This window comes from Triticum urartu, chromosome 3, assembly GCF_003073215.2.
Source record: "Triticum urartu cultivar G1812 chromosome 3, Tu2.1, whole genome shotgun sequence".
Lineage (NCBI taxonomy): Eukaryota > Viridiplantae > Streptophyta > Magnoliopsida > Poales > Poaceae > Triticum > Triticum urartu.
Genome location: NC_053024.1, coordinates 507,741,233 through 507,766,539, shown reverse-complemented (window position 1 = coordinate 507,766,539; position 25,307 = coordinate 507,741,233). Strand labels below are relative to the sequence as shown.

Here is a 25,307-nt window from a genome sequence, read left to right as displayed (position 1 = left end):
CGAGGAGCCTGGTCGGGTCGGCCTGCTTGGCCGGGTTGAGCGACCTGGCCGAGTCAAGCAACTCGGCCAAGGTCGGGCCGGATTGAGGGGCGATGCAGGCCCCGTTGTTTTGAAAAGGATCCGGGTTCCATTTCCTGCCTGGGGTTCATCCCCCGACAGCCCCCCTCCACAGATTTTCACCTTGGTCATATCGTTGTAGAGCTTAGGCGAAGCCCTACGTCGGTAACTTCATCATCACCATCACCACGCCGTCGTGCTGACAAAACTCTCCCTCGACCTTAGCTAGATCTAGAGTTCGTGGACGTCACCGAGTTGAACGTGTGCAGATTGCGGAGGTGTCGTAGCTTCGGTACTAGGATCGGTTGGATCGTGAAGACGTATGACTACATCAACTGCGTTGTCATAATGCTTCCGCTTTCAGTGTACGATGGTACGTAGACATACTCTTCCCCTCTCGTTGCTATGCATCACCTAGATGGATCTTGCGTGTGCATAGGATTTTTTTTGAAATTACTGCGTTCCCCAACAGTGGCATCCGAGCCAGTTCTATGCGTAGATGTTATATGCATGAGTACAACACAAAGGAGTCGTTGGCATGAGTATATACATATTGCTTGCCGTCACTAGTTGATTCTTGATTCAGCGCTATTGCTGGATGAAGTGGCTCAGACCGACATTACGCGTACGCTTACGCGAGACTGGTTCTACCGACATGCTTCGCACACAGGTGACTAGTGGTTGTCTGTTTCTCCAACTTTATTTGAATTGGTTTCAATGAACAGGGTTCTTTCTGAACATCAAAAAGCAATCACTATACTATGTTGTGGTTTTGATGCGTAGGTAAGAACGGTTCTTGCTAGAAGCCCGTAGCATCCACGTAAAACTTGCAACAACAAAGTAGAGGACGTCTAACTTGTTTTTGCAGGGCATATTGTGATGTGATATGGTCAAGACATGATTATATAAATTGTTGTATGAGATGATCATGTTTTGTAACACAGTTATCGGCAACTGGCAGGAGCCATATGGTAGCGATAGTCGTAGAAGCAATAGTTGGCGAGATGACAACGATGCTACGATGGAGATCAAGGTGTCAAGCCGGTGGCGATGGTGATCATGACGGTGCTTCGGAGATGGAGATCAAAGGCACAAGATGATGATGGCCATATCATATCACTTATATTTGATTGCATGTGATGTCTTTATGCATCTTATTTGCTTAGTTTGGCGGTAGCATTATAAGATGATCTCTCACTAAATTTCAAGATATAAGTGTTCTCCTTGAGTATGCACCGTTGCTACAGTTCGTCGTGCCGAGACACCACATGATGATTGGGTGTGATAAGCTCTACGTTCACATACAACGGGTGCAAGTCAGTTTTGCACATGCAGAATAATCGGGTCAAACTTGACGAGCCTAGCATATGCAGATATGGTCTCGGAACACTGAGACCGAAAGGTCGAGCGTGAATCATATAGTAGATATGATCAACATAGTGATGTTCACCATTGAAAACTACTCCATCTCACGTGATGATCGTACATGGTTTAGTTGATATGGATCACGTGATCACTTAGATGATTGGAGGGATGTCTATCTAAGTGGGAGTTCTTAAATAATATGATTAATTGAACTTTAATTTATCATGAACTTAGTACCTGATAGTATTTTGCATGTCTATGTTATTGTAGATAGATGGCCCGTGTTGTTGTTTCGTTGAATTTTAATGTGTTCCTAGAGAAAGCAAAGTTGAAAGATGATGGTAGCAATTACATGAACTGGATCCGTAACTTGAGGATTATCCTCATTGCTGCAGAGAAGAATTACGTCCTGGAAGCACTGCTAGGTGACAAACCCGTTGCAGGAGCAACGCCAGATGTTATGAACGTCTGGCAGAGCAAAGCTGATGACTACTTGATAGTTCAGTGTGCCATGCTTTACGGCTTAGAACCGGGACTTCAACGATGTTTTGAACGTCATGGAGCATATGACATGTCCCAAGAGTTGAAGTTAATATTTCAAGAAAAATCCCGGTTGAGAGATATGAAGTCTCCAATAAGTTCTACAACTGCAAGATGGAGGAGAATAGTTCTGTCAGTGAACATATACTCGGAATGTCTGGGTACCACAACCACTTGACTCAACTAGGAGTTAATCTTCTTGATTATAATGTCATTGACAGAGTTCTTCAATCATTGCCACCAAGCTACAAGAGCTTCATGATGAACTATAATATTTAAGGGATGGATAAGATGATTCCCGAGCTCTTCGCAATGCTAAAGGCTGCGGAGGTAGAAATCAAGAAGGAGAATCAAGTGTTGATGGTCAACAAGACCACCAGTTTCAAGAAAAAGGGTAAAGGGAAGATGGGGAACTTCAAGAAGAACGGCAAGCAAGTTGCTGCTCAAGTGAAGAAGCCCAAGTCTGGACCTAAGCCTGAGACTGAGTGCTTCAACTGCAAAGGGACTGGTCACTGGAAGTGGAACTACCCCAAGTATTTGGCGGAGAAGAAGGATGGCAAAGTGAAAGTTATATTTGATATACATGTTATTGATGTGTACCTTACTAATGCTAGCAGTAGCGCCTGGGTATTTGATACTGGTTCTATTACTAATATTTGCAACTCGAAACATTGGCTATGGATTAAGCGAAGATTGGCTAAGGACGAGGTGACGATGCGCGTGGGAAATGGTTTCAAAGTTGATGTGATCGCCGTCGGCACGCTACCTCTACATCTACATTCGGGATTAGTATTAGACCTGAATAATTGTTATTTGGTGCCAGCGCTAAGCATGAACATTATATCTGGATCTTTTTTGATGTGAGACGGTTATTCATTTAAATCAGAGAATAATGGTTGTTCCATTTATATGGGTAATATCTTTTATGGTCATGCACCCTTGATGAGTGGTCTATTTTTACTAAATCTCGATAGTAGTGATACACATATTCATAGTATTGAAGCCAAAAGACATAAGTTTAATAATGATAGTGCAACTTATTTGTGACACTGCCGTTTAGGTCATATTGGTGTAAAGCGCATGAAGAAACTCCATGTTGATGGACTTTTGGAATCACTTGATGCTTGCGAACCATGCCTCATGGGCAAGATGACTAAGACTCCGTTCTCCGGAACAATGGAACGAGCAACCGACTTATTGGAAATAATACATACTGATGTATGCGGTCCGATGAGTGTTGATGCTCGTGGAGGGTATCCTTATTTTCTGACCTTCACTGATGATTGAGCAGATATGGGTATATCTACCTGATGAAACATAAGTCTGAAACATTTGAAAAGTTCAAAGAATTTCATATTGAAGTGGAAAATCATCGTAACAAGAAAATTAAGTTTCTACGATCTGATCATGGAGGTGAATATTTGAGTTATGAGTTTGGTCTTCATTTGAAACAATGCGGAATAGTTTCGCATCTCACGCCACCTGGAACACCACAGCGTAATGGTGTGTCTGAACGTCGTAACCGCACTTTATTAGATATGGTGCGATCTATGATGTCTCTTACTGATTTACCGCTATCATTTTGGGTTATGATTTAGAGACAGCTGCATTCACGTTAAATAGGGCACCATCGAAATCCGTTGATACGACACCTTATGAATTGTGGTTTGGCAAGAAACCCAAGTAGTCGTTTCTTAAAGTTTGGGGTTGCGATGCTTATGTGAAGAAGCTTCAACCTGATAAGCTCGAACCTAAATCATAGAAATGTGTCTTCATAGGATACCCAAAGGAGACTGTTGGGTACATCTTCTATCACAGATCTGAAGGCAAGATATTCGTTGCTAAGAATGGATCCTTTCTAGAGAAGGAGTTTCTCTCGAAAGAAGTGAGTGGGAGGAAAGTAGAACTTGATGAGATAAATGTACCTGCTCCCTTATTGGAAAGTAGTTCATCACAGAAATCAGTTCCAGTGATTCCTACACCAGTAAGTGAGGAAGCTAATGATGATGATCATGAAACTTCTGATCAAGTTACTACCGAACCTCATAGGTCAACCAGAGTAAGATCCGCACCAGAGTGGTATGGTAATCCTATTCTGGAGGTCATGTTACTTGACCATGACGAACCTATGAACTATGAGGAAGCGATGATGAGCCCAGATTCCGCAAAATGGCTTGAGGCCATGAAATCTGAGATGGGATCCATGTATGAGAACAAAGTGTGCACTTTGGTTGACTTGCCCGATGATCGGCAAGCCATGGAGAATAAATGGATCTTCAAGAAGAAGACTGACGCTGACGGTAATGTTACTGTCTACAAAGCTCGACTTGCTGTAAAAGGTTTTCGACAAGTTCAAGGAGTTGACTATGATGAGACCTTCTCACCCGTAGCGATGCTTAAGTCCATTTGAATCATGTTAGCAACTGCCACATTTTATGATTATAAAATTTGGCAAATGGATTCCTTAATAGATATCTTAAAGAAGAGTTGTATATGATGCAATCAGAAGGTTTTGTCGATCCAAAAGGTGCTAATAAAGTGTGCAAGCTCCAGCGATCCATTTATGGACTGGTGCAAGCCTCTCGGAGTTGGAACATACGCTTTGATGCTGTGATCAAAGCATATGGTTTTATACAGACTGTTGGAGAAGTCTGTATTTACAAAAAAGTGAGTGGAAACTCTGTAGCATTTCTGATATTATATGTAGATGACATATTGTTGATCGGAAATGATACTGAATTTCTGAATAGCATAAAAGGATACTTGAATAAGAATTTTTCAATGAAAGACCTCGGTGAAGCTGAATAGCATAAAGTTTTGAAGAATTTCAAAATGGATCAAGCAAAGAAAGGGTTCTTGCCTGTGTTACAAGGTGTGAAGTTGAGTCAGACTCAATGCCTGACCACTGCAGAAGATAGAGAGAAAATGAAAGTCATTCCCTATGCTTCAGCCATAGGTTCTATCATGTATGCAATGCTGTGTACCAGACCTGATGTGTGCCTTGCTATTAATTTAGCAGGGAGGTACCAAAGTAATCCAGGAGTAGATCACTGGACAGCGGTCAAGAACATCCAGAAATACCTGAAACGGACTAAGGATATGTTTCTCATTTATGGAGGTGACGAAGAGCTCGTCGTAAACGGTTACGTCGGTGCAAGCTTTGACACTGATCCGGATGACTCTAAGTCACAAACCGGATACGTATTTTCATTGAATGGTGGAGATGTCAGTTGGTGTAGTTCCAAGCAGAGCATCGTGGCGGGATCTACGTGTGAAGTGGAGTACATAGCTGCTTAGGAAGCAGCAAATGAAGGAGTCTGGATGAAGGAGTTCATATCCGATCTAGGTGTCATACCTAGTGCATCGGGTCTGATGAAAATCTTTTGGGACAATACTAGTGCAATTGCCTTGGCAAAGGAATCCAGATTTCACAAGAGAACCAAGCACATCAAGAAACGCTTCAATTCCATCCGCGATCAAGTCAATGAGGGAGACATAGAGATTTGCAAGATACATACGGATCTGAATGTTGCAGACCCGTTGACTAAGCCTCTCTCACGAGCAAAACATGATCAGCACCAAGATTCCATGGGTGTAAGAATCATTACTGTGCAATCTAGATTATTGACTCTAGTGCAAGTGGGAGACTGAAGGAAATATGCCCTAAAGGCAATAATAAAGTTGTTATTTATATTTCCTTATATCATGATAAATGTTTATTATTCATGCTAGAATTGTATTAACCGAAAACTTAGTACATGTGTGCATACATAGACAAACAGAGTGTCACTAGTATGCCTCTACTTTACTAGCTCGTTAATCAAAGATGGTTAAGTTTCCTAGCCATGGACAAGAGTTGTCATTTGATGAACGGGATCACATCATTAGAGAATGATGTGATTGACTTGACCCATCCGTTAGCTTAGCACGATGATTGTTTAGTTTGTTGCTATTGCTTTCTTCATCACTTATACATGTTACTATGACTATGAGATTATGCAACTCCCAAATACCGTAGGAACACTCAGTGTGCTATAAAACGTCACAACGTAACTGGGTGACTATAAAGATGCTCTACAGATGTCTCCAATGGTGTTTGTTGATTTGGCATAGATCTAAATTAGGATTTGTTACTCTGTGTATCGAAGAGGTATCTCTGGGCCCTCTCGGTAATGCACATCACTATAAGCCTTGCAAGCAATGTGACTAATGCGTTAGTTACGAGATGTTGCATTACGGAACGAGTAAAGAGACTTGCCGGTAATGAGATTGAACTAGGTATTGAGATACCGACGATTGAATCTCGGGCAAGTAGCATACCGATGGCAAAGGGAACAATATGTTGTTATGCGGTTTAACCGATAAAGATCTTCATAGAATATGTAGGAACCAATATGAGAATCCAGGTTCCGCTATTGGTTATTGGCTGGAAATGAGTCTCGGTCATGTCTACATAGTTCTCGAACCCGTAGGGTCCGCACGCTTAACGTTCAGTGACGATTGGTATTATGAGTTTATGTGTTTTGATGTACCGAAGGTAGTTAGGAGTCCTGGATATGATCACGGACATGACGAGGAGTCTCGAAATGGCCGAGACATAAAGATCGATATATTGAAAAGCTATTTTTGAACATCGGAATGGTTCTGGGTGAGTTCGGGCATTTTCTGGAGTACCGGGGAGTTACTGGAACCCCCCGGGGAGACATTGGGCCTTAATGGGCCTTCGTGGGAGAGAGGAGGAGGCGTCCAAGGTGCCCCCCAAGCCCAATCTGAATTGGGATGGGGGCCGGCCCCCCTTTCCTTCTCCCTCTCTCCTCCTTCCTTCTTCTCCTACTCCAACTAGGGAAAGGGGAATCACCCTCCCCTCCTCCACTCCTTTATATACGGGGGAGGGGGCACCCCATAGACACACAAATTGATTGTTTAGCCGTGTGCGGTGCCCCTTCCATAGATTTCCACCTCGGTCATATCGTTGTAGAGCTTAGGCGAAGCCCTGCGTCGGTAACTTTATCATCACCATCATCACGCCGTCGTGCTGACGAAACTCTCCCTCGACCCCAGCTGGATCTAGAGTTCGTGGGACGTCACCGAGCTGAACGTGTGCAGATCCCGGAGGTGCCATAGCTTCGGTACTAGGATCGGTTGGATCGTGAAGACGTACGACTACATCAACCGTGTTGTCATAACGCTTCCGCTTTCGGTCTACAAGGGTACGTAGACATACTCTTCTCCTCTCGTTGCTATGCATCACCTAGATGGATCTTGCGTGTGCGTAGGAATTTTTTTGAAATTACTGCGCTCCCCAACAGGACTAATGGGCCGTGGAGATACAAGACAGAAGACTTTCCCCGTGTCCGGATGGGACTCTCCTTGGCGTGGAAGGTAAGCTTAGCGTGCGGATATGAAGATTCCTTTCTCTGTAAACCGACTATGTACAAACCCTAGCCCCCTCCAGTGTCTATATAAACCAGAGGGTTTAGTCCGTAGAGGCAATCATAATCATATAGGTTAGACATCTAGGGTTTAGCCATTACGATCTCGTGATAGATCAACTCTTGTAACCACTATACTTATCAAAGTCAATCAAGCAGGACGTAGGGTGTTACCTCCATCAAGAGGGCCCAAACCTGGGTAAACATCGTGTCCTCTGTCTCCTGTTACCATTGATCCTTAGACGCACAGTTCGGGACCCCCTACTCAAGATCTGCCGGTTTTGACACCGACAACGGGGGCGGGAGGCAGTGCGGCGCAGGAGGGCGAGAGGGAGTTTTACTCGATCGCAGCATGAAGGAGTATATTTAGAAAAATCTTGAGGGGCATAGGAAGTTGGGGTAAAAAATTATACTCCGTTAACGTTTTGAGAATCGGCTAGGTCCACCGTAAGAGAGTAAACCAAAAAATTTACTGCCTTATGACCATATTAGGGATAGGTTAGAAATGCCCTTAGCCGCACTGAATCTCGCACTGTTGTTTGGCTGCGTTCTGGCGCTGCTGATGTCACTATGTTGTGTAGGACAGACTATGTACCACCTTAATTGAGCAATGAAATCTTTTCCCCCCGCAAAAAGGAAAAAAGAGATCAGGCACGAGACCTACCTATGGCAATCAATAACTTGTTGTGTTTGCCTTCGTTCCGGCAGAGATAGCCGAGTTCATCGATCCAAGAAGCTAGCCTTTCACCTGTGCGTGACGACATGCTTTCAGCTAGACGTGCGTTCAGTATTCCCACGCAAGATCAGTCAAGCAGCTAGTGTGCTTGCTTTTTTGAACTAGCTTTGCACCTACGTGTGCAGCCCTCCTGTGATTTGTTTTAGCGTTCTAAAACCAACAGAACAGGGGCACCGGAGAAAAAAAAGTGAAAATTTTGGTAATATACTAGTGCCAAAGGTAGTATTGTCATTTCAAACGCCATTTGACACTAGCAGCTCAAAAAGCTGACGGAGATGTTATATCTTCTACTCTTATAAAAAAGGAGTTGGTGATGATGATGTGCCTCCCATCCTGCAATAGAAACCATCCGATCTATATCTAACGGATAGAAAAGAAACTACGATAATTATACAAAAAGTTATCCGCACCCTCTTCACATTTGCAGATAAGGCCTTCCCTCAACGCACGGGCATCTTGCTAGTTAGGAATAAAATTTAGAGTCGATGTTAGATAAGGAAGAAATATTTTGTCGGTGTTAAATAAGAAAATTCAATTTTAAGGTAGTGTTAAATAAGAGATTATTTCTTTAATGGAGACCGCTAAACGTCGACGGGTCAATCCGCATAGCAACCTGGGGGAGGGGGGCGTCCGGACGTGGTAGGCGGATAAATAGTGTGTTCATTTTAGAGGATAGCATCGAAGATGCCATAAACATAGGCATCCCAGGCCCTCCGCCGGTAGACTGCCCGTCTCCTCTCTGTCGATGGAGCTGTGCATGAACCATGAAGGCCCCGATCTATCAATTGGAAGTTGTAATTTTCTCATCTCAGGGCACTAGGTAGGTCTCCAATTGCGCGCCACTTCGATCTTCCAGTGATGGCGGCGGCAGTGTAGCACCAAACGTACGCAGCCCCCATCCCCAAAGGCAGTCTTAGCTTTATTGCAACTCTGTCGACGGAATACTCGATGGAATGTGATTCCTTTCCTTCAAAAATCATTACACTGTGAGACCTTTTTGGTGCCTAACTTTTCCAACTCAGAACAAGAATCAGCATTACAACCGCTCTCAGCCAACTTGTTAAAGCAGGGGGCTGATTTTACGAATGTCACACACATAGATACTACACATCACTGAAAAGAATGGGGCAGCAAACCGGAAGGTGATCGGCTGCCATCACTATAAACAAAAGAAACAACTAGCGCAAAATTGCTTGCACAACCGTTGCATAGCTTCTCGAGTGGTGAAAGTTGGGATTGTTAGATTCTCCATTCCCAACGGCAGTGCACCAGTGGCAGTGTTGGGATTGTTAGATTCTCCATTCCCAACGGCAGTGCACCAGTGGCAGTGACTAATCTGACTGAAGAAAGAGTGAAGGCCTACTCTATATAAGAGCTTTGACACCAAGTTGATGGCACGAAGATGTATCTCAATATTCACTTCCTTGGATGGAAGCTAGTCACTGTTGGGCAACACCAGGTACAGCCGAGGGTCACATTCTATTTGAATCAATAGGCAGACATTTTTCCATAAGAGAGAAGAAGCAGTAAGCAGGAGCGATTCAGCACAGCAAGTGAAGTAACACCGGAAGAAGCGCTCAGGTATACATGCATAGTTACATTTTGTACGACCAACCAAGAAATATCTATCTCACTGTGCTCGATACTCTCAGCTTGCTTGACTGGACAGGGGGCCAGTGAAATTTAGGACAACAATATGCATGGGAGAATACCCTCTAGCAGATCATAGGAAGGAGAACACACGAAGAGCACGGAGCAGCAAGCAAGCAAAGCCAGCTTTGCAGGATGGGTCATCACCTCCCGGCAACAAGACCACTGAACACCTGGCTGTTCCCACCCAGCGTCGCCTCCCACTCGATGGACGAAAGCAGTATCTGCGACAGGGTGATCACTGCCTGCTTCATGTCCGGCCGTAGAACAGGATCTTCATCGGCGCATTGTTTCGCGAGCATAGCCATCTTTACAAGGGAAAGATAATTTAGAGCGCTGAAAGCGACAGATTTATCTTTGAAGCAAAGGTGATGTGAAATGTGCAGGCAAAAGGCTATCTAGTGTTGTTTAGTGGCCAACTGGACATACCTGGTATATGCAGTCATGAGGATACAGATCCATCAGATTAGGGTCAATGCAGTCTTTCAAGCTCCCCACACACGTTGGATCGTGGCAATTCCTTAGTGCAGTCAACATCTGTCCAGTACTCGCCTAAGTTTAAAAAATCCTACCGAGTGATGAGCAAACCTCAAACTCAGGGGCTTAGCTGCAGTCCAGTACTCGCCTAAGTTTGAAAAATCCTACCGAGTGGTGAGCAAGCCTCTCACTCGGAGGCTTAGCTGCAATCCAGTACTCGCCTAAGTTTACAAAATCCTACCGAGTGATGAGCAAACCTCGCACTCGGGGGCTTCGCTGTAGTCCAATACTCGCCTAAGTTTAAAAAATCCTACGGAGTGATGAGCAAACCTCACACTCGGGGGCTTAGTTGCAGTCCAGTACTCGCCTAAGTTTGAAAAATCCTACTGAGTGGTGAGCAAGCCTCTCACTCGGAGGCTTAGCTGCAATCCAGTACTTGCCTAAGTTTACAAAATCCTACCGAGTGATGAGCAAACCTCACACTCGGGGGCTTCGCTGCAGTCCAATACTCGCCTAAGTTTAAAAAATCCTACCGAGTGATGAGCAAACCTCACACTCAGGGGCTTAGCTGCAGTCCAGTACTCGCCTAAGTTTAAGAAATCGTACCAAGTGATGAGCAAACCTCACACTCGGGGGCTTAGCTGCAGTCCAGTACTCGCCTAAGTTTAAGAAATCATACCGAGTGATGAGCAAACCTCACACTCGGGGGCTTAACTGCAGTCCAGTACTCGCCTAAGTTTGAAAAACACCCCTATCCGCAAGGACGACAAGGTGCAGGTCGACTGCAATCCTCTCCTCGGAGCTGCGCCACAAGTACAACGTGCGCTCCATCCCTATCCGCAAGGACGATGAGGTGCAGGTCGACTGCAATCCTCTCCTTGGAGCTGCGCCACAAGTACAACGTGCGCTCCATCCCTATCCGCAAGGACGATGAGGTGCAGGTCGACTGCAACCTTTTCTTCGGAGCTGAGTCACAGATACAAAGATTATTCCGAGTGAAGAACAAGTTCCACTCGAAGGCAAACACAAGCATATTCGGAGATAAACCAAGTTCAGATAAATCCCAAAGTTCCGAACCACGGATCCAAAGTACTCGAGCATCAAGCCCGAAGAAGTTTAACGATTACAGAATCACTCGGCATTCCGAGGCAAATAAAGGTGAAGCATAATGTTTTTTGGTCACTCGTCAGGAGGAGGGCTGGCTGGATCGCAGAAACTGTCAAGGTCTATGCTGTCTGCGATGCGAGTGGCGGCATCAAGGAAAGTGCCCATGAAGGACTGGAAAGTGTGCCTTTTTGTGTTAGCAACCTTGAGCTCCGCCAGCTTGTCCTCTTTGACATCCTTGTAGTGCACTCGGACCAGGGACAGGGCGACATCAGCGCCACGGCGAGCAGATGACTTCTTCCATTCTTGCACTCACTCAGGTATTTGATTCAGTCGGGCCATCAGAGACTCGAGGTCTTAAGACAGTTCTGGTTGAGGCCAGAGTTCAGCATCAACTTGAGTCATCGCCGCCTTCAGGCGGGCAAGATAAGCAACTGCGCTTTCCATGCGAGATTCCAACCGCAACACATTCATTGCGACGTCATCTTTGACTGGGCAATTTATGGGGTCGAGACCCGTCTCGACCCGCCTAGTTTCTGCTTCAAAGTCCTAGCAAAGCTCTGCACAGTCGGATGAATGGTGAGTCGACAATATAATAAGACCTGTCAATCGACCATAACAAGTCAGCCGAACATCAGTACCTTCAAGTTTCAAGACCAGTTGAGCAGCAATCTGGCCCAGATAAGACTCCAACTCGCCCTTCTTGGCTTTGAGGCTCCCAATCTCATCAGACAACTTGTCCTTGTCCTTCTTCAGTCGCTCAACCTCCCGATTGGCGTCAGAGACAACAGTCTTCAGTTTGGAGTTCTCTTCTTCTAACTTGCCGACTGAAGCAAGCTTCTTGTCAGCAAGTGTTGTTTTCTCTCGCGCCTCCTTCTGCACGGCAGCAAGATCTAGATCCTTCTTCTCCAGAGTCTGCTTCATTTTCTCTAAAGAAATAACATTCTTCACACGAGCTTGGAGTTGACGGTTTTCACTACGTACATCTGCTCGAGTGAAATCACTCGGTTCAAAAATAATGGAAAGGAAAAGTGCCAGTCATAAGATGGACAGTTGTCGATTGGTTACCTCCCATGGCAGCTACTTCGTCATGAGCAGTCTTGATATTCTTATTGGCCAAATCCAGATCAAGGTTGAGGCTGATTTGCTGCTTGTTCAATGTAGAAAGTTGAGCCCCAAGATTACAAGATTTCTACAGTCAATATATAAGACATATCAGTCGACAGAAACAAAAAGCATCACAGTGAAAGTTACTCTAAGACTACCGCCGAATCAAACATTCAACGGCAGTCTCGGGGACTACACCCAATGGGTGCACTTAGCGTGCCCCCACTGGTTGGATTCAACACTCGGCATGGTCTACCCAGCTCGAGTAAAAAAAAGGCGAAGACAGTTGTTCTCAGACTGTAGTCGACTGCCCGCAGTCCACCACGGTCTCGGAGACTACACCCAGTGGGTGCACTTAGCGTGCCCCCACTGGTTCAGATTGTCACTCGACATGACCCGCCCAGACCGAGTGAGAAAATTTATATTTTCAGACCACAGTCGACTGCGTGTAGTCAACTATGGTCTCGGGGACTACACCCAGTGGGTGCACTCAGCGTGCCCCCACTAGTTCAAAAATTCAAGTCGACTGAAGTGGAAGACCTATACGACTTTAGGGCACACAAACCCCAGTAGGTGGATGAGAAGTAAGATCAGTCGGAAAACCAACTAACATGGACATTGGTCTGCAGAGCAGCGCCGGCATTGAAGGCCACCTGACTGGCCTCGTACAACTTTCATATGTCCCATCACAAGATTCAACTGAAGAAGAGCTTCCTTGGCGGCACTCGCTGGGTCGTCTGGAGTTTGGTACGCAGTAAAAAGAGATGATGGCAGAACAGTCAAAGCACCCGCTGGGTCTGATGCGTGGAGTTGTACTGGAGCTGCAGGGGTCTGAGCAGCTGACCCTGATGGGCAGTCATTCAACAGCGGGATAGCGAAAGTGACGTTGGTGCAAGCCAGATCTACGGATCGCTCCACCGCCGTCCCAGGCATCAGTGTCGACTGAGGAACCTGAACCTCAGGCACTTTCCTGCTCAGTCCGTGGTCCCTCCTCCTCCTTTCCCTCAGAAGCACTTCTTCTTCATCATCGTCCGGAAGCACAACAACATCTTGTGGAGCTGCAGCAAACAAGAAAAATCAGAGAGACGACTGACGAACAGTCCAGTCAACCGACTAAATTCGAGTCTGGCAGACTTACTGGCTTTGGAGGTAGCTGCGTCGTCAGTTTCCTCGTCATCTGGGCCCTTGTCAATATCCATATCAGTTGTGGCGGAGGCTGGGCTAGAAAAATTCATCATCCACTCAGTCAGGACAGGAGAATCAGTCGAAGCAAAGAAACACGGGAAGAACGTTTACCCAGAAGCAACAGGAACATCCATCTTGATCTTAGGCAAGGTCTTCCGGGCCTTCGAGGGATTGATATTGGGCTACTTGATGACTTTCTCAGCCAGCTCTGGAGTCGGAGACCGAGCGTGCTTTTGAGATGGAACGCTCGAGGCCACAGTCTTACCGCGCCTGCCCACGGGATCGTGGCGTTGCTTGGATCGACGTTCCAAACGAGGCGGTGAGTCGACTACTTCCTCATCGTCTGACTCGTCGCTCTCATCTTCATCATCGTCGTCTGGTGACTCCCATTCACCGCTCTCCTCCACGCTATCCTCGCCCTCATGGTCCCGCTCCAGAGCTTGTTCACCATTAGGCATTGAGTACATATCTGTGTAAATCTACAAGACAAGAAGTCAAGTGGAAATCAGTCGGATTAACAAATAGTCAGAAAACACGTTCAAATGCAATCGGTCATATCGGCCAAACCTTGTCTGGCTGGTTGCTGTTGTTGAAAGGGTTGACTCTCCTGGCGCCCCTGGGGTTGTCCTTGTTCCCGGCGATGCTCGTCAGCCATTGAGCCACTATTTTGGCAGGCACCTCCTCTGGATGAACCCGAGCGGTGTCGCCAGCGCCGGAGTACATCCACATGGAATGGTCACGGGCCTGGAGCGGTTGGATGCGCCGACTGAGGAACACCTCCAACAAATCCATGCCGGTGACGCCTTGGTTAATCAGCTGGACCACCCTCTCGACCAGCATGCCTGTCTCCGCCTTCTCCGCGGCGGTCACTTTCAATGAGGAAGGAGTCTGAACACGGTCAAAAGAAAAAGGAGGAAGTCCAGTCGACTGGCCTGGAGTCGCGATATCCTTGCAGTAGAACCAGGTCGACTGCCAGCCTCTGACCGACTCAGGAAGGGTCATCGGAGGAAAGGAACTCCTTTTCCTCTTCTGGATACCCAAACCCCCACACATCTGGATAACATGGGTTTTCTCGTCCTTCGAGTTTGCTTTCTTCACTGTCTGGGATCGGATGGTGAAAATGTGCTTGAAAAGACCCCAGTGCGGTCGACACCCCAAGAAATTCTCGCACATGGACACGAATGCAGCAAGATACGTGATAGTGTTGGGAGTGAAATGATGGAGTTGGGCCCCGAAGAAATTCAAGAAACCCCGGAAAAAGGATGCGGAGGAAGCGAGAAACCACGGTCGACATGAGTAGCAAGCAAAACGCACTCACCCGGCCGCGGCTACGGCTCTGTCTCCCCCTCCGGCAACCGGGCAGCCCTGACTAGGCCAGCTCATCCAAATCCTCTTGCTGAATCGAAGATCGGATCCAATCACCCTAGATCCAACCTGGCGGCAGCCCCGAGCGCGATGAAGATCCCTGATTCGTCTTCTTGCCCTTCGCCGGCCCCGTCGCCTTCTTCGCGCGTTCCAGCACCGCCGTCTTTTCCTTTCCCATGGCGGCGGAGCGGCGGCGTCGAGAGTGGAGAAGCGGGATGCGGTGGTGGAGCAAGAGGAAGAAGGAGAATGGACGCGCACAGTGCAGGCGCCTCGGCCTCGCCGCTTTTAAAGGCCCATTTCTGAGTGGCTGACGCGCGGGCCCGGGTGATCCTGTCAAATTCCTCAACAGTCGCACACGAGCTACGTGGCGAAAAAGGTGGCGCGGAAATCAAAACGTTCATGTTTATCCACTCCACTTACCACGGCATGCTCCGTCTGGCGCGCTTCCCCTGAAATTTCGAATCCCGCAAAATCCGGGATCCGCCCCAACCAGTCACGCCAAAGATTTCCCGTCAAGACAACACTCGACAGGTGACGTTATAAATCCAATCGGCAATTTCTGAATCGATCAAGGCGACTGAAACGAAGCCGAAATTCCAACACTGACCTCTGTTCATAAGTGAATAGTTGGGAAACACAAGAGTCAAGACAAGATCAACTTCAACCTTCTTTTCACTCGGACCTCAATCCATTCGGGGCCTAATGATGAGGACATAGACCTGGGATAGGGTAATGGGCCTGACCTATATGCCCTATCCAAGGTCACTGTCTTAGAAGCAAACAAGCTCAAGAGACGACAGGGAGGGCCCAACAAAGGTGTCGAGTGCAATCCACTCGACCTACCAGTCACTCGGAGACTCCTCCTTCTTTGGGTCTCTCGACCACACGATCATTCGATCATACAAGAATCCATTCGACCTGTTTGAAGACCAAGAGTCGTCGAGAACAGCAACGGGCAAGCGTCCACTCTGTAACCTTTAAGGCCATTAAGGCATTTAAGGCTACCGTTACCAGTAACGCCATCTCTTTATGTACCTTAAACTCCTTGTAACGTGGGTTGGCTAGGGTCCTGGCGCACTCTATATAAGCCACTCCCCTCCATCGAGACAATGGTTCGCACCCCCTGTAAACACACACATACATAATCCAGTCGACCGCCTCCGGACACCGAGACGTATGGCTGTTACTTCCTCCGCGAAAGGGCTGAACTCGTAAAACTCGTGTGTACAACTTCACCCTAGTTAGGATCTTGCCTCCTCATACCTACCCCCCCCCCATTCTACTGTCAGTCTTAGATCCACGACAATACGCGGATAAATAGTATGTTCATTTTAGAGGATAGCATTGAAGATGCCATAAACATAGGCATCCCAGGCCCTCCGCCGGTAGACTGTCAGTCTCCTCTTTGTCGATGGAGGTGTGCATGAAGGCCCGGATCTATCAATTGGAAGTTGTAATTTTCTCATCTCAGGGCACTAGGTAGGTCTCCAATTGCGCGCCACTTCGATCTTCCAGTGATGGCGGCGGCGGTGTAGCACCAAACGTACGCAGCCCCCATCCCCAAAGGCAGTCTTAGCTTTATTGCAACTCTGTCAACGGAATACTCGATGGAATGTGATTCCTTTCCTTCAAAAATCATTACATTGTGAGACCTTTTTGGTGCCTAACTTTTCCAACTCAGAACAAGAATCAACATTACAACCGCTCTCAGCCAACTTGTTAAAGCAGGGGGCTGATTTTACGAATGTCACACACATAGATACTACACATCACTGAAAAGAATGGGGCAGCAAACCGGAAGGTGATCGGCTGCCATCACTATAAACAAAAGAAACAACTAGCGCAAAATTGCTTGCACAACCGTTGCATAGCTTCTCGAGTGGTGAAAGTTGGGATTGTTAGATTCTCCATTCCCAACGGCAGTGCACCATTGGCAGTGTTGGGATTGTTAGATTCTCCATTCCCAACGGCAGTGCACCAGTGGCAGTGACTAATCTGACTGAAGAAAGAGTGAAGGCCTACTCTATATAAGAGCTTTGACACCAAGTTGATGGCACCAAGATGTATCTCAATATTCACTTCCTTGGATGGAAGCTAGTCACTGTTGGGCAACACCAGGTACGGCCGAGGGTCACATTCTATTTGAATCAATAGGCAGACATTTTTCCATAAGAGAGAAGACAAGCAGTAAGCAGGAGCGATTCAGCACAGCAAGCCAAGTAACACCGGAAGAAGCGCTCAGGTATACATGCATAGTTACATTCTGTACGACCAACCACGAAATATCTATCTCACTGTGCTCGATACTCTCAGCTTGCTCGACTGGACAGGGGGCCAGTGATATTTAGGACAACAATATGCATGGGAGAATACCCTCTAGCAGATCATAGGAAGGAGAACACACGAAGAGCACGGAGCAGCAAGCAAGCAAAGCCAACTTTGCAGGATGGGTCATCACCTCCCGGCAACAAGACCACTGAACACCTGGCTGTTCCCACCCAGCGTCGCCTCCCACTCGATGGACGAAAGCAGTATCTGCGACAGGGTGATCACTGCCTGCTTCATGTCCGGCCGTAGAACAGGATCTTCATCGGCGCATTGTTTCGCGAGCATAGCCATCTTTACAAGGGAAAGATAATTTAGAGCGCCGAGAGCGACAGATTTATCTTTGAAGCAAAGGTGATGTGAAATGTGCAGGCAAAAGGCTATCTAGTGTTGTTTAGTGGCCAACTGGACATACCTGGTATATGCAGTCATGAGGATACAGATCCATCAGATTAGGGTCAATACAGTCTTTCAAGCTCCCCACACACGTTGGATCGTGGCAATTCCTTAGTGCAGTCAACATCTGCCCAGTCAAACCACAGAGATCTTTTGGACTCAAAAGTGTAAAAAGGAGTCGACGAAATACCATGTAAACCTTCCAAACCTACAAGCTGTAGATTCGATGAATGCTTGTGTACAAGTTAGAGAACTTACAACTGATGCCAAGGAACGCCTTTCAGAGTTTGAACTTGCACCAACTGCGCCGGCCTTTGTAATCGCCTCCTTTCCAGATATCAACTCAAAAAGTACGACCCCGAAAGCATAAACATCGCATTTCGCAGTTGCCAGGCCGTCCCGCAGGTATCTACAAGAACAACGAAATATGGCCAGATATCAAAACTACAGTCAATTTTTTTTTTTCTTAAACCAGAGCCAGCCGACCAGCAAGGCGTGCTTACTCTGGGGCCAAATAACCAAAAGTACCCACAACTTTGGTAACAGAAGCCTCTGCATCATTGGACCTTACTCCCAGTTTTGCAAGACCGAAATCTGAAATCTACAGCCACAGAAAATGTAGTTCTTTGTCAGACTATAAACTGGTAGAACTGATGAAAGAAAAATGTGAAATCAACAATTAACCTTCGCTCTGAAAGAACCATCAAGCAAGATGTTACTTGATTTGATGTCCCTATGAACATAATGATCTTTTGTATGCTCATGAATGTACTCCAGTCCTCTAGCAGCATCAAGAGCAATTTGGACCCTATAAATCCAAGAAAGTGGTGTGTAACCTGGAAGATTAAATAAATATCAATCAATAATGATAACTGTGTGGGAAAAAGTATAAATAAGGCTACAGAAACAAATTAGCTTAAGAAATTAGCAGTAAAAACCAAGCTAAACAGTCCTCAAGCAGTAAGCTTGCAGAAGTTATTTGAAGGTAAAATGCAATGTCAAAGGTGCTGGAACCAGTACATGTGAAAGGTTGCACAGTTAAACGCCAAAGGTAGGGGTTACACATTAGTAAATTTATAGATACCTTATGAAGAAGTCACAATATCTAAGGTTAAGAAACCTTACATAAAAAAAGTACCAGACAACAGTATACCTTTGCTTTGAGGATCATGAAGATGGTTTTTGAGTGAACCTTTTTGAGAGTATTCATAAACCAGGAACAGCTCGTCCTTACTTGCTGCATAGCCAATCAACTCTACCTTTGACAAAACATGGGTCACAAATGAAAGTCTAAATATAACAAAGATATTTAATATATAATCTAGATTGAGCATTTTGTGAGAATTATAAAATGACATACCAGACTAGCATGATGAACCTTACAAAGAACTTTCATCTCTACTATGAATTCTTTAGTATTAGTTGATGTCATTCTCTTTATCGCGACCTCCTGTAAATATCACTTGTTATTGGCAAGGTATGTCATAGGACCAGTATTCCATAAAAATGGTCAGCTTCGAGCCTCGGATCCCAGACCTGATCTCGAAGAACCCCATAGTAGACAGAGCCATATGTACCATGTCCCAGCAGATTTGCATCAGAAAAAAGATCGGTCGATGCAAGTATTTCTTCATATGTAAACACAATAGGCTTTTCCCTATCAAACACGTCTACTACCATACCTGCAATAGAGATAAACTCGTAAGTCAGAATAGCTTATGTACGGTAGGAGCAAACGGAAATAAAAGTAATCTAAATTAGCCCGTGCTAGCAATAGCTTGTCATGCCAAGTTATTAAAATGGTATTAATTGTGAACTTCTATCCCAACATTCTAGTTTTTTGGAGTCTTATTTGGACAGAGTACTTGGGCACAGGTTCTCATTTGTATTTGGCTACTTGAAGCCATGCGTGACTGAACAGGTAATGGAAGTTGTGTGCTTGCTTAACCACTGTAGGACAGGTCCTAGATGATGCAAATGAAAATCCTGAAACAGATGTTCTATGAAGTCTTTCAGGTTAACACGACTCCATCAGGGACTTAAGTTGCGCGTCACTACATTACCAATAGTATTCTGTCACTCCTAAAATACAACTTCTATAAACTATCTTCCATTTAGTGTCACCAAATATATCCACACGATATGAACTTTGTGAAACCCATGTTCCGGAAGTGTTATAATGATGAGAGTCCAAGTATGGTTAACAGAAGGTGTGCTGACCTTTTGGAACATTGATATGATGATCCCCGCCACCCTTTCTTGATTGCTTCTCATTGCCAAATTGGCAGCAGAAATATCTTCCAGAACCATAACAAAAACTACCACTCTTAAGTAGTTGAAAATTATGAGGCATAGGCTGGTTTGGACTCTTTCTCTGGTTATTTGAACCTTGGTGATTGTAGTGGAAGGATTTGCACATCAGAAGTGCAAGGAGAGCAATAGCAATCAAAGCAAGTGCAACTCCCATGCCCCCAATAACCCATCCATAAGGGAATTTTGCTGAATGATGATCTGATATTTCTGCATTTGTACGTCATAGAATACTTGGGTTAGTTTTATTACAATAAGAAAAATGTTGATTGGAATACTCCTAATTACCAAATTTTACATATTAAACTTGCATAATTTTTTTGACATTTTTAATGTCAATACTTGAAGAGAATTATAGCAGCCTTATAATGACATGAATAATGTGCTGAAAAATTGAAATAGAAAGATCAACTATATGAGGGCACAAGTATTGCAAATGAACATCAATACTAATATTGATCGAGAAATATTGAGATAAGCTACTCAAAACATTAAGGAATGAATTATATCAAGTACCTGGCAAAGTATTTTGAATGGGTGCTGGTGCAGGAACGAGGGCAGAAGACATTGCAGCATAAGGCTGGCCAGGAACTGCATGTTATATACACAAAGTAAGTAAAAACAGATTGAAGCAGATATTTTCCATGATAAAATTAATTAAAAATTTCCTTTAAAAAATTGCATTACACTGTAGAGGAGAGGAAGGTAAATTCATTACATCTGTAATCTGATACAGTGATACTTGCCTTTTGTAAGAGTTGTTTCCACTGAACAAAAAAAATTGATCACACGATTTTTGTTACACGGAAATAACTCAGAAATAAAATCACCATTGTACATCTTTTATGCAGCATATGTAGAAGACAATGTTTGTGTTACCCGCGAAAAAAAAAGACAATGTGTGTGATCATGTGACTTTTATCATTCCACGGAACTCTGATCCTACATACCTAGTTTTCTTTATAGTGAAATAAAAAAGAACAGTAAGAAAGTTGATGATACCAAATATGACTCTAATTATTTCAAGAGGAGGAAAATAATACTACTAAATGTATATAACAGTAAATAAACTTAAGTCTGCAGAATTAGAAAAATAAGTGGGAGGCATATGCTGGCTGAAAACATCGATATTGCCTCGTACAATTCAAGGTCAACATCGAGAAGGAAATCAACTGTGCACGCCCAGTTCTAGCTGTTCTATTTGACCTCGCCAGAGAACACACGAGTGTATAGAATATTCACTGTCAGAAATATCTGTCTTGGCACAAAACAATCTAACTTCTTCATGAAACAGTTGACAATTCAGCGCAGACACAAGAAATATGCAGCCTCTGTTCGCACGCACAGACTCATAATCGAAAGAATCGGAAAACATTATAGATCAATTAATTAGAGAAACATGCTTGCAACTACTACACGACAAGCCGACAGAAGTTGAAGGAACTGTAAATATGTCAAATAGTATAAGCTTTTGATCAAAGATCACTGAACATTGGCTCACCCGAGTTGAGTGGGATGTAGTACACCTTCCCCGTGCTGATGGGGTCGGGTCCGGGCATGCCGTTGGCGGCCTCAATGGCGTCCATGCTTGCCCCAAACCTACTCGACAGCGATTCCACAGTGTCGCCGTCGGCGCCAACGTAGCTGAGAAGGTAGTTCCAGGGGCCGGACGAGCAGCCGCAGATCAGGTGGAGTGCCACCACGGCGCCGGGGCGCGGCGGCCGCTGAAGCGCCCCGCCCGGCGGCGGAACGGCGAGGCCAGCGTACGCCGCGACCGCCACTTGGGCCGCGGTGGCGTTGAGGGGCACTGCGGAGGGGACGGTGTAGGTGGTGTTGGCGAGGTAAGTGCGGGAGGCGAGGCACGAGCAGTTCTTGCGCACGAAGGCGTAGCCCGGGCTGGCGGCGGGGTCGGAGGTGAGGTCGGCGGGCGAGGCGTCGAACATGGACTGGAGCACGCTGGCGTTGCCGGCCGCCGGGAAGGCGAGGAATGCCGTGCAGACGCGGGACAGCTCGGAGCAGGCGAGCGGCGACGAGGTGGCGTTCCCGGGGGCGGTGTCGACGGCGGCGCCCCCGCCGGAGCAGGCGAGGGCCAGGAGGAGGAGGAGGAGGCGGCGACGGGGAGGCATTGGGCCGGTTGGCTAGGGTTGGGGGCTCGAGGTGGCGAGATGGAGGTGGTGGGAGTGGGGCATGGAGGTGGCAGTGGCGAGCAGAGCTCTGGATGCTTCGCGTGGTCGGGTCACCCACGCGCACTTTGCGGGGCGGCGCTGTAGCAAGAGGACACGGGAAGAGGAAGAGAAACAAGCGTGGTCGCGGCGGGTAGATCACTGTTTTTATGCGAAATATGCCCGTAATGCCCCCACTTCACTCTCTGTGCCGTTGAGGTAGATTTGCTAAACTCAGAGCATCTCCAACGCGGACGTTTAAAATCCGGATCAAAGCCCATACATTTGTCTCAAATTCCGTGAATAGTACGCAAATCAGGAGGAGATTTCTGATTTGCGGGCATCCGGACACCCTCCGGTCCCATTCAAAAACATCTCCCGTGCACGGGACCCCTCTCTCACGACCGCATCTTCGCTCCCTGTGCCGCATTCATGTCGGCCCATAGCAAACACAGCCGGTCACTAGAGACTGGCATTGAAACGGAGTGTCCTCTGAGAGCACCGCCTGTGCCTCGTCCCCGTCTTCATGAATGTTCAATGTCGAAGAGACATGACCGGACGGGATGAGACGGCTATCTACCGCATTCAAACTGGCTGCCCGTCCGTTGGAGATGCTTGCACTAATGAATCGAGTCTGAAGAACTTGACCTATGACAATTTGCTCCTATTTCACATTTTGTGCAACTCCATTACCCCAACCAACAAGGACAAGATCGAAGGAATTGTCCGAAATGCACTTCAGGCCGTCTCGATAGGAATTTGTTTTGACCTGTCGGACTTATTCATTCGGAACTGGGCATATACTGCTAAAGCCCCTCAAGCCCTGAAACCTTATGCTCCATGGGTTCAGTGTGTTGTTGAGCAGATTATTGGGAAGCGATACTTTTGCCCCTATATCCCGAAGTCTTACATCCCTCCTGTTTGCGATACTCTTCGAATTATCAAGGACAATGACAAAGGCAAAGCTCCTGCTGTTCCTGAAGAGAATGCTCCAGCTAATGCACCAAAGGTTAAACAGACTGTTCTTGAAGTCCCGGAGGATGAAAATCCTTCATTGTGTGAGATCTGCCTTCGAACTCAGCAAACTTTGGAGAAGCATATCAAGCTAGATTGAAATGAGAAGGTTCATATGATGATCGAAATAATCAATAAGCAGAAGGCCAACGGAGGGTGTGCTGGTGGCGGACGAGGCGGGGGGCGTGCTTGTCGTGGAGGTCGGGCCCTGCCACCCTCACCGACCGTACAGACGTCGCCATGGCAGGAGCATTACAAGGCTCTGTACTACGCCACCAAGCAGCTGGGTAGGCAGTCCCTGGCATCCGCGGCCAGGCAAGTGCCCTTCATCATCGACGTCAACGCGACGCCGCTGCTTTTCTTGGAGTCTTCATCGACGCAGCTTGTTCAGTCGCAGGCACCGGGCAGGGGGCAGCCGGGTGTAACGCCCTCGATGCGGCTATAGCTCCTACGTGTCGAAGCATGACTTAGAGGCATAACCGCATTGAAAGCAATGTCACAAGAAAGGTAATCTTCACAACAACCCATGTAAATAGATAAAAGAGGAAAGGATACATAGTTGGCTTACACTCGCCACGTCACACAAATACATGAATAACATTACAATCATCCAATACACTCATGGTCCGACTCGGTACCAAAATAAAGATCAACCCCCACATGCGACAAAGTCCCCGATCACCCCAACTGGGCACCACTACTGATCATCTGGGAAAGACACATAGTAACGCCGAGAGTCTTCATCGAACTCCCACTTGAGCTCAAGTGCATCGTCTGGAGCGGTATCATCGGTCCCTGCATCTGGTTTTGGAAGTAATCTGTGAGTCACGGGGACTCAGCAATCTCGCACCCTCGCGATCAAGACTATTTAAGCTTATAGGTAAGACAAGGTATGATGTGGAGCTGCAGCAAGCGACTAGCATATATGGTGGCTAACATACGCAAATGAGAGCGAGAAGAGAAGGCAAAAGCACGGTCGAACAACTATGATCAAGAAGTGATCCTAGAACAACCTACGTCAAACATTACTCCAACACCGTGTTCACTTCCCGGACTCCGCCGAGAAGAGACCATCACGGTTACACACGCGGTTGATTCATTTTAATTAAGTTAAGTTTCAAGTTATCTATAACCAGACATTAACAAATTCCCATCTTCCCATAACCGCGGGCATGGCTTTCGAAAGTTCAAATCCCTGCAGGGAAGTCCCAACTTAGCCCATCACAAACTCTCACGGTCAACGAAGATATTCCTTCTCCCAAGACATTCCGATCAGACTCGGCATCCCGGTTACAAGACATTCTCGACAATGGTAAAACAAGTCCAGCAACACCGCCCGAATGTGCCGACAAATCCCGATAGGAGCTGCACATATCTCGTTCTCAGGGCACACTCAGATAAGTAATCCGTACAACTAAAACCAACCCTCGAGTTTCCCCGAGGTGGCGCTGCAAGGGGCTCTAGTTTGGACCAACACTCAGAGGAGCACTGGCCCGGGGGGTTAAATAAAGATGACCCTTAGGCTCCAGAAACCCAAGGGAAAAAGAGGCTAGGTGGCAAAAGGTAAAACCAAGGTTGGGCATTGCTGGAGGAGTTTTATTCAAGGCGAACTGCCAAGGGGTTCCCATTATAACCCAACCACGTAAGGAACGCAAAATCCGGGAACATAACACCGATATGACGAAAACTAGGGCGGCAAGAGTGGAATAAAACACCAGGCATAAGGCCGAGCCTTCCATCCTTTATCAAGTATATAGATGCATTAAGATAACAATATAATATGGTGATATCCCCACAATAAATATGTTCCAACAAGGAACGATCTCCAACCTTCACCTGCAACTAGCAACGCTATAAGAGGGGCTGAGCAAAGCGGTAACATAGCCAATCAACGGTTTGCTAGGACATGATGGGTTAGAGGTTTGACATGGAAATTTGGGAGGCATGATAAGCAAGTGATAGGTATCATAGCATAGGCATAGCAAAAGAGCGAGCATCTAGCAAGCAAAGATAGAAGTGATTTCGAGGGTATGATCATCTTGCCAGCAAAGTTGTCAGAGTTGACTTGATCCTCGTAAGCGA

General features: G+C 46.3%; 1 protein-coding gene across 1 annotated transcript; it reads right to left on the bottom strand.

Annotated features, from left to right (window-relative positions):
• Positions 1–17,206: 17,206 nt before the first annotated feature.
• On the bottom strand, positions 17,207–22,351 carry LOC125544648 (lysM domain receptor-like kinase 3). Its single transcript, XM_048708391.1, has 11 exons — positions 21,551–22,351; positions 20,566–20,640; positions 19,960–20,259; positions 19,276–19,421; positions 19,100–19,189; positions 18,893–18,998; positions 18,424–18,575; positions 18,243–18,340; positions 17,998–18,148; positions 17,759–17,866; positions 17,207–17,637 (listed from the first exon to the last, which is right to left on the bottom strand). Exons 1-11 carry the CDS (start codon positions 22,173–22,175, stop codon positions 17,473–17,475), a joined length of 2,016 nt encoding a protein of 671 aa, XP_048564348.1. The 5' UTR covers positions 22,176–22,351; the 3' UTR covers positions 17,207–17,472.
• Positions 22,352–25,307: the final 2,956 nt, after the last annotated feature.

Bases quoted from the DNA above. Each gene is read 5' to 3' on its own strand.
- LOC125544648 (XM_048708391.1), bottom strand. From the start codon at position 22,175: ATGCCTCCCCGTCGCCGCCTCCTCCTCCTCCTCCTGGCCCTCGCCTGC. The intron at 19,422-19,959 runs GTCAGCACACCT...TCTCTATTGCAG, and splicing joins TCATATCAATGTTCCAAAAG to GTATGGTAGTAGACGTGTTT. The intron at 18,149-18,242 runs GTAAGCACGCCT...TTGTTCTTGTAG, and splicing joins TTTGGTTATTTGGCCCCAGA to ATACCTGCGGGACGGCCTGG.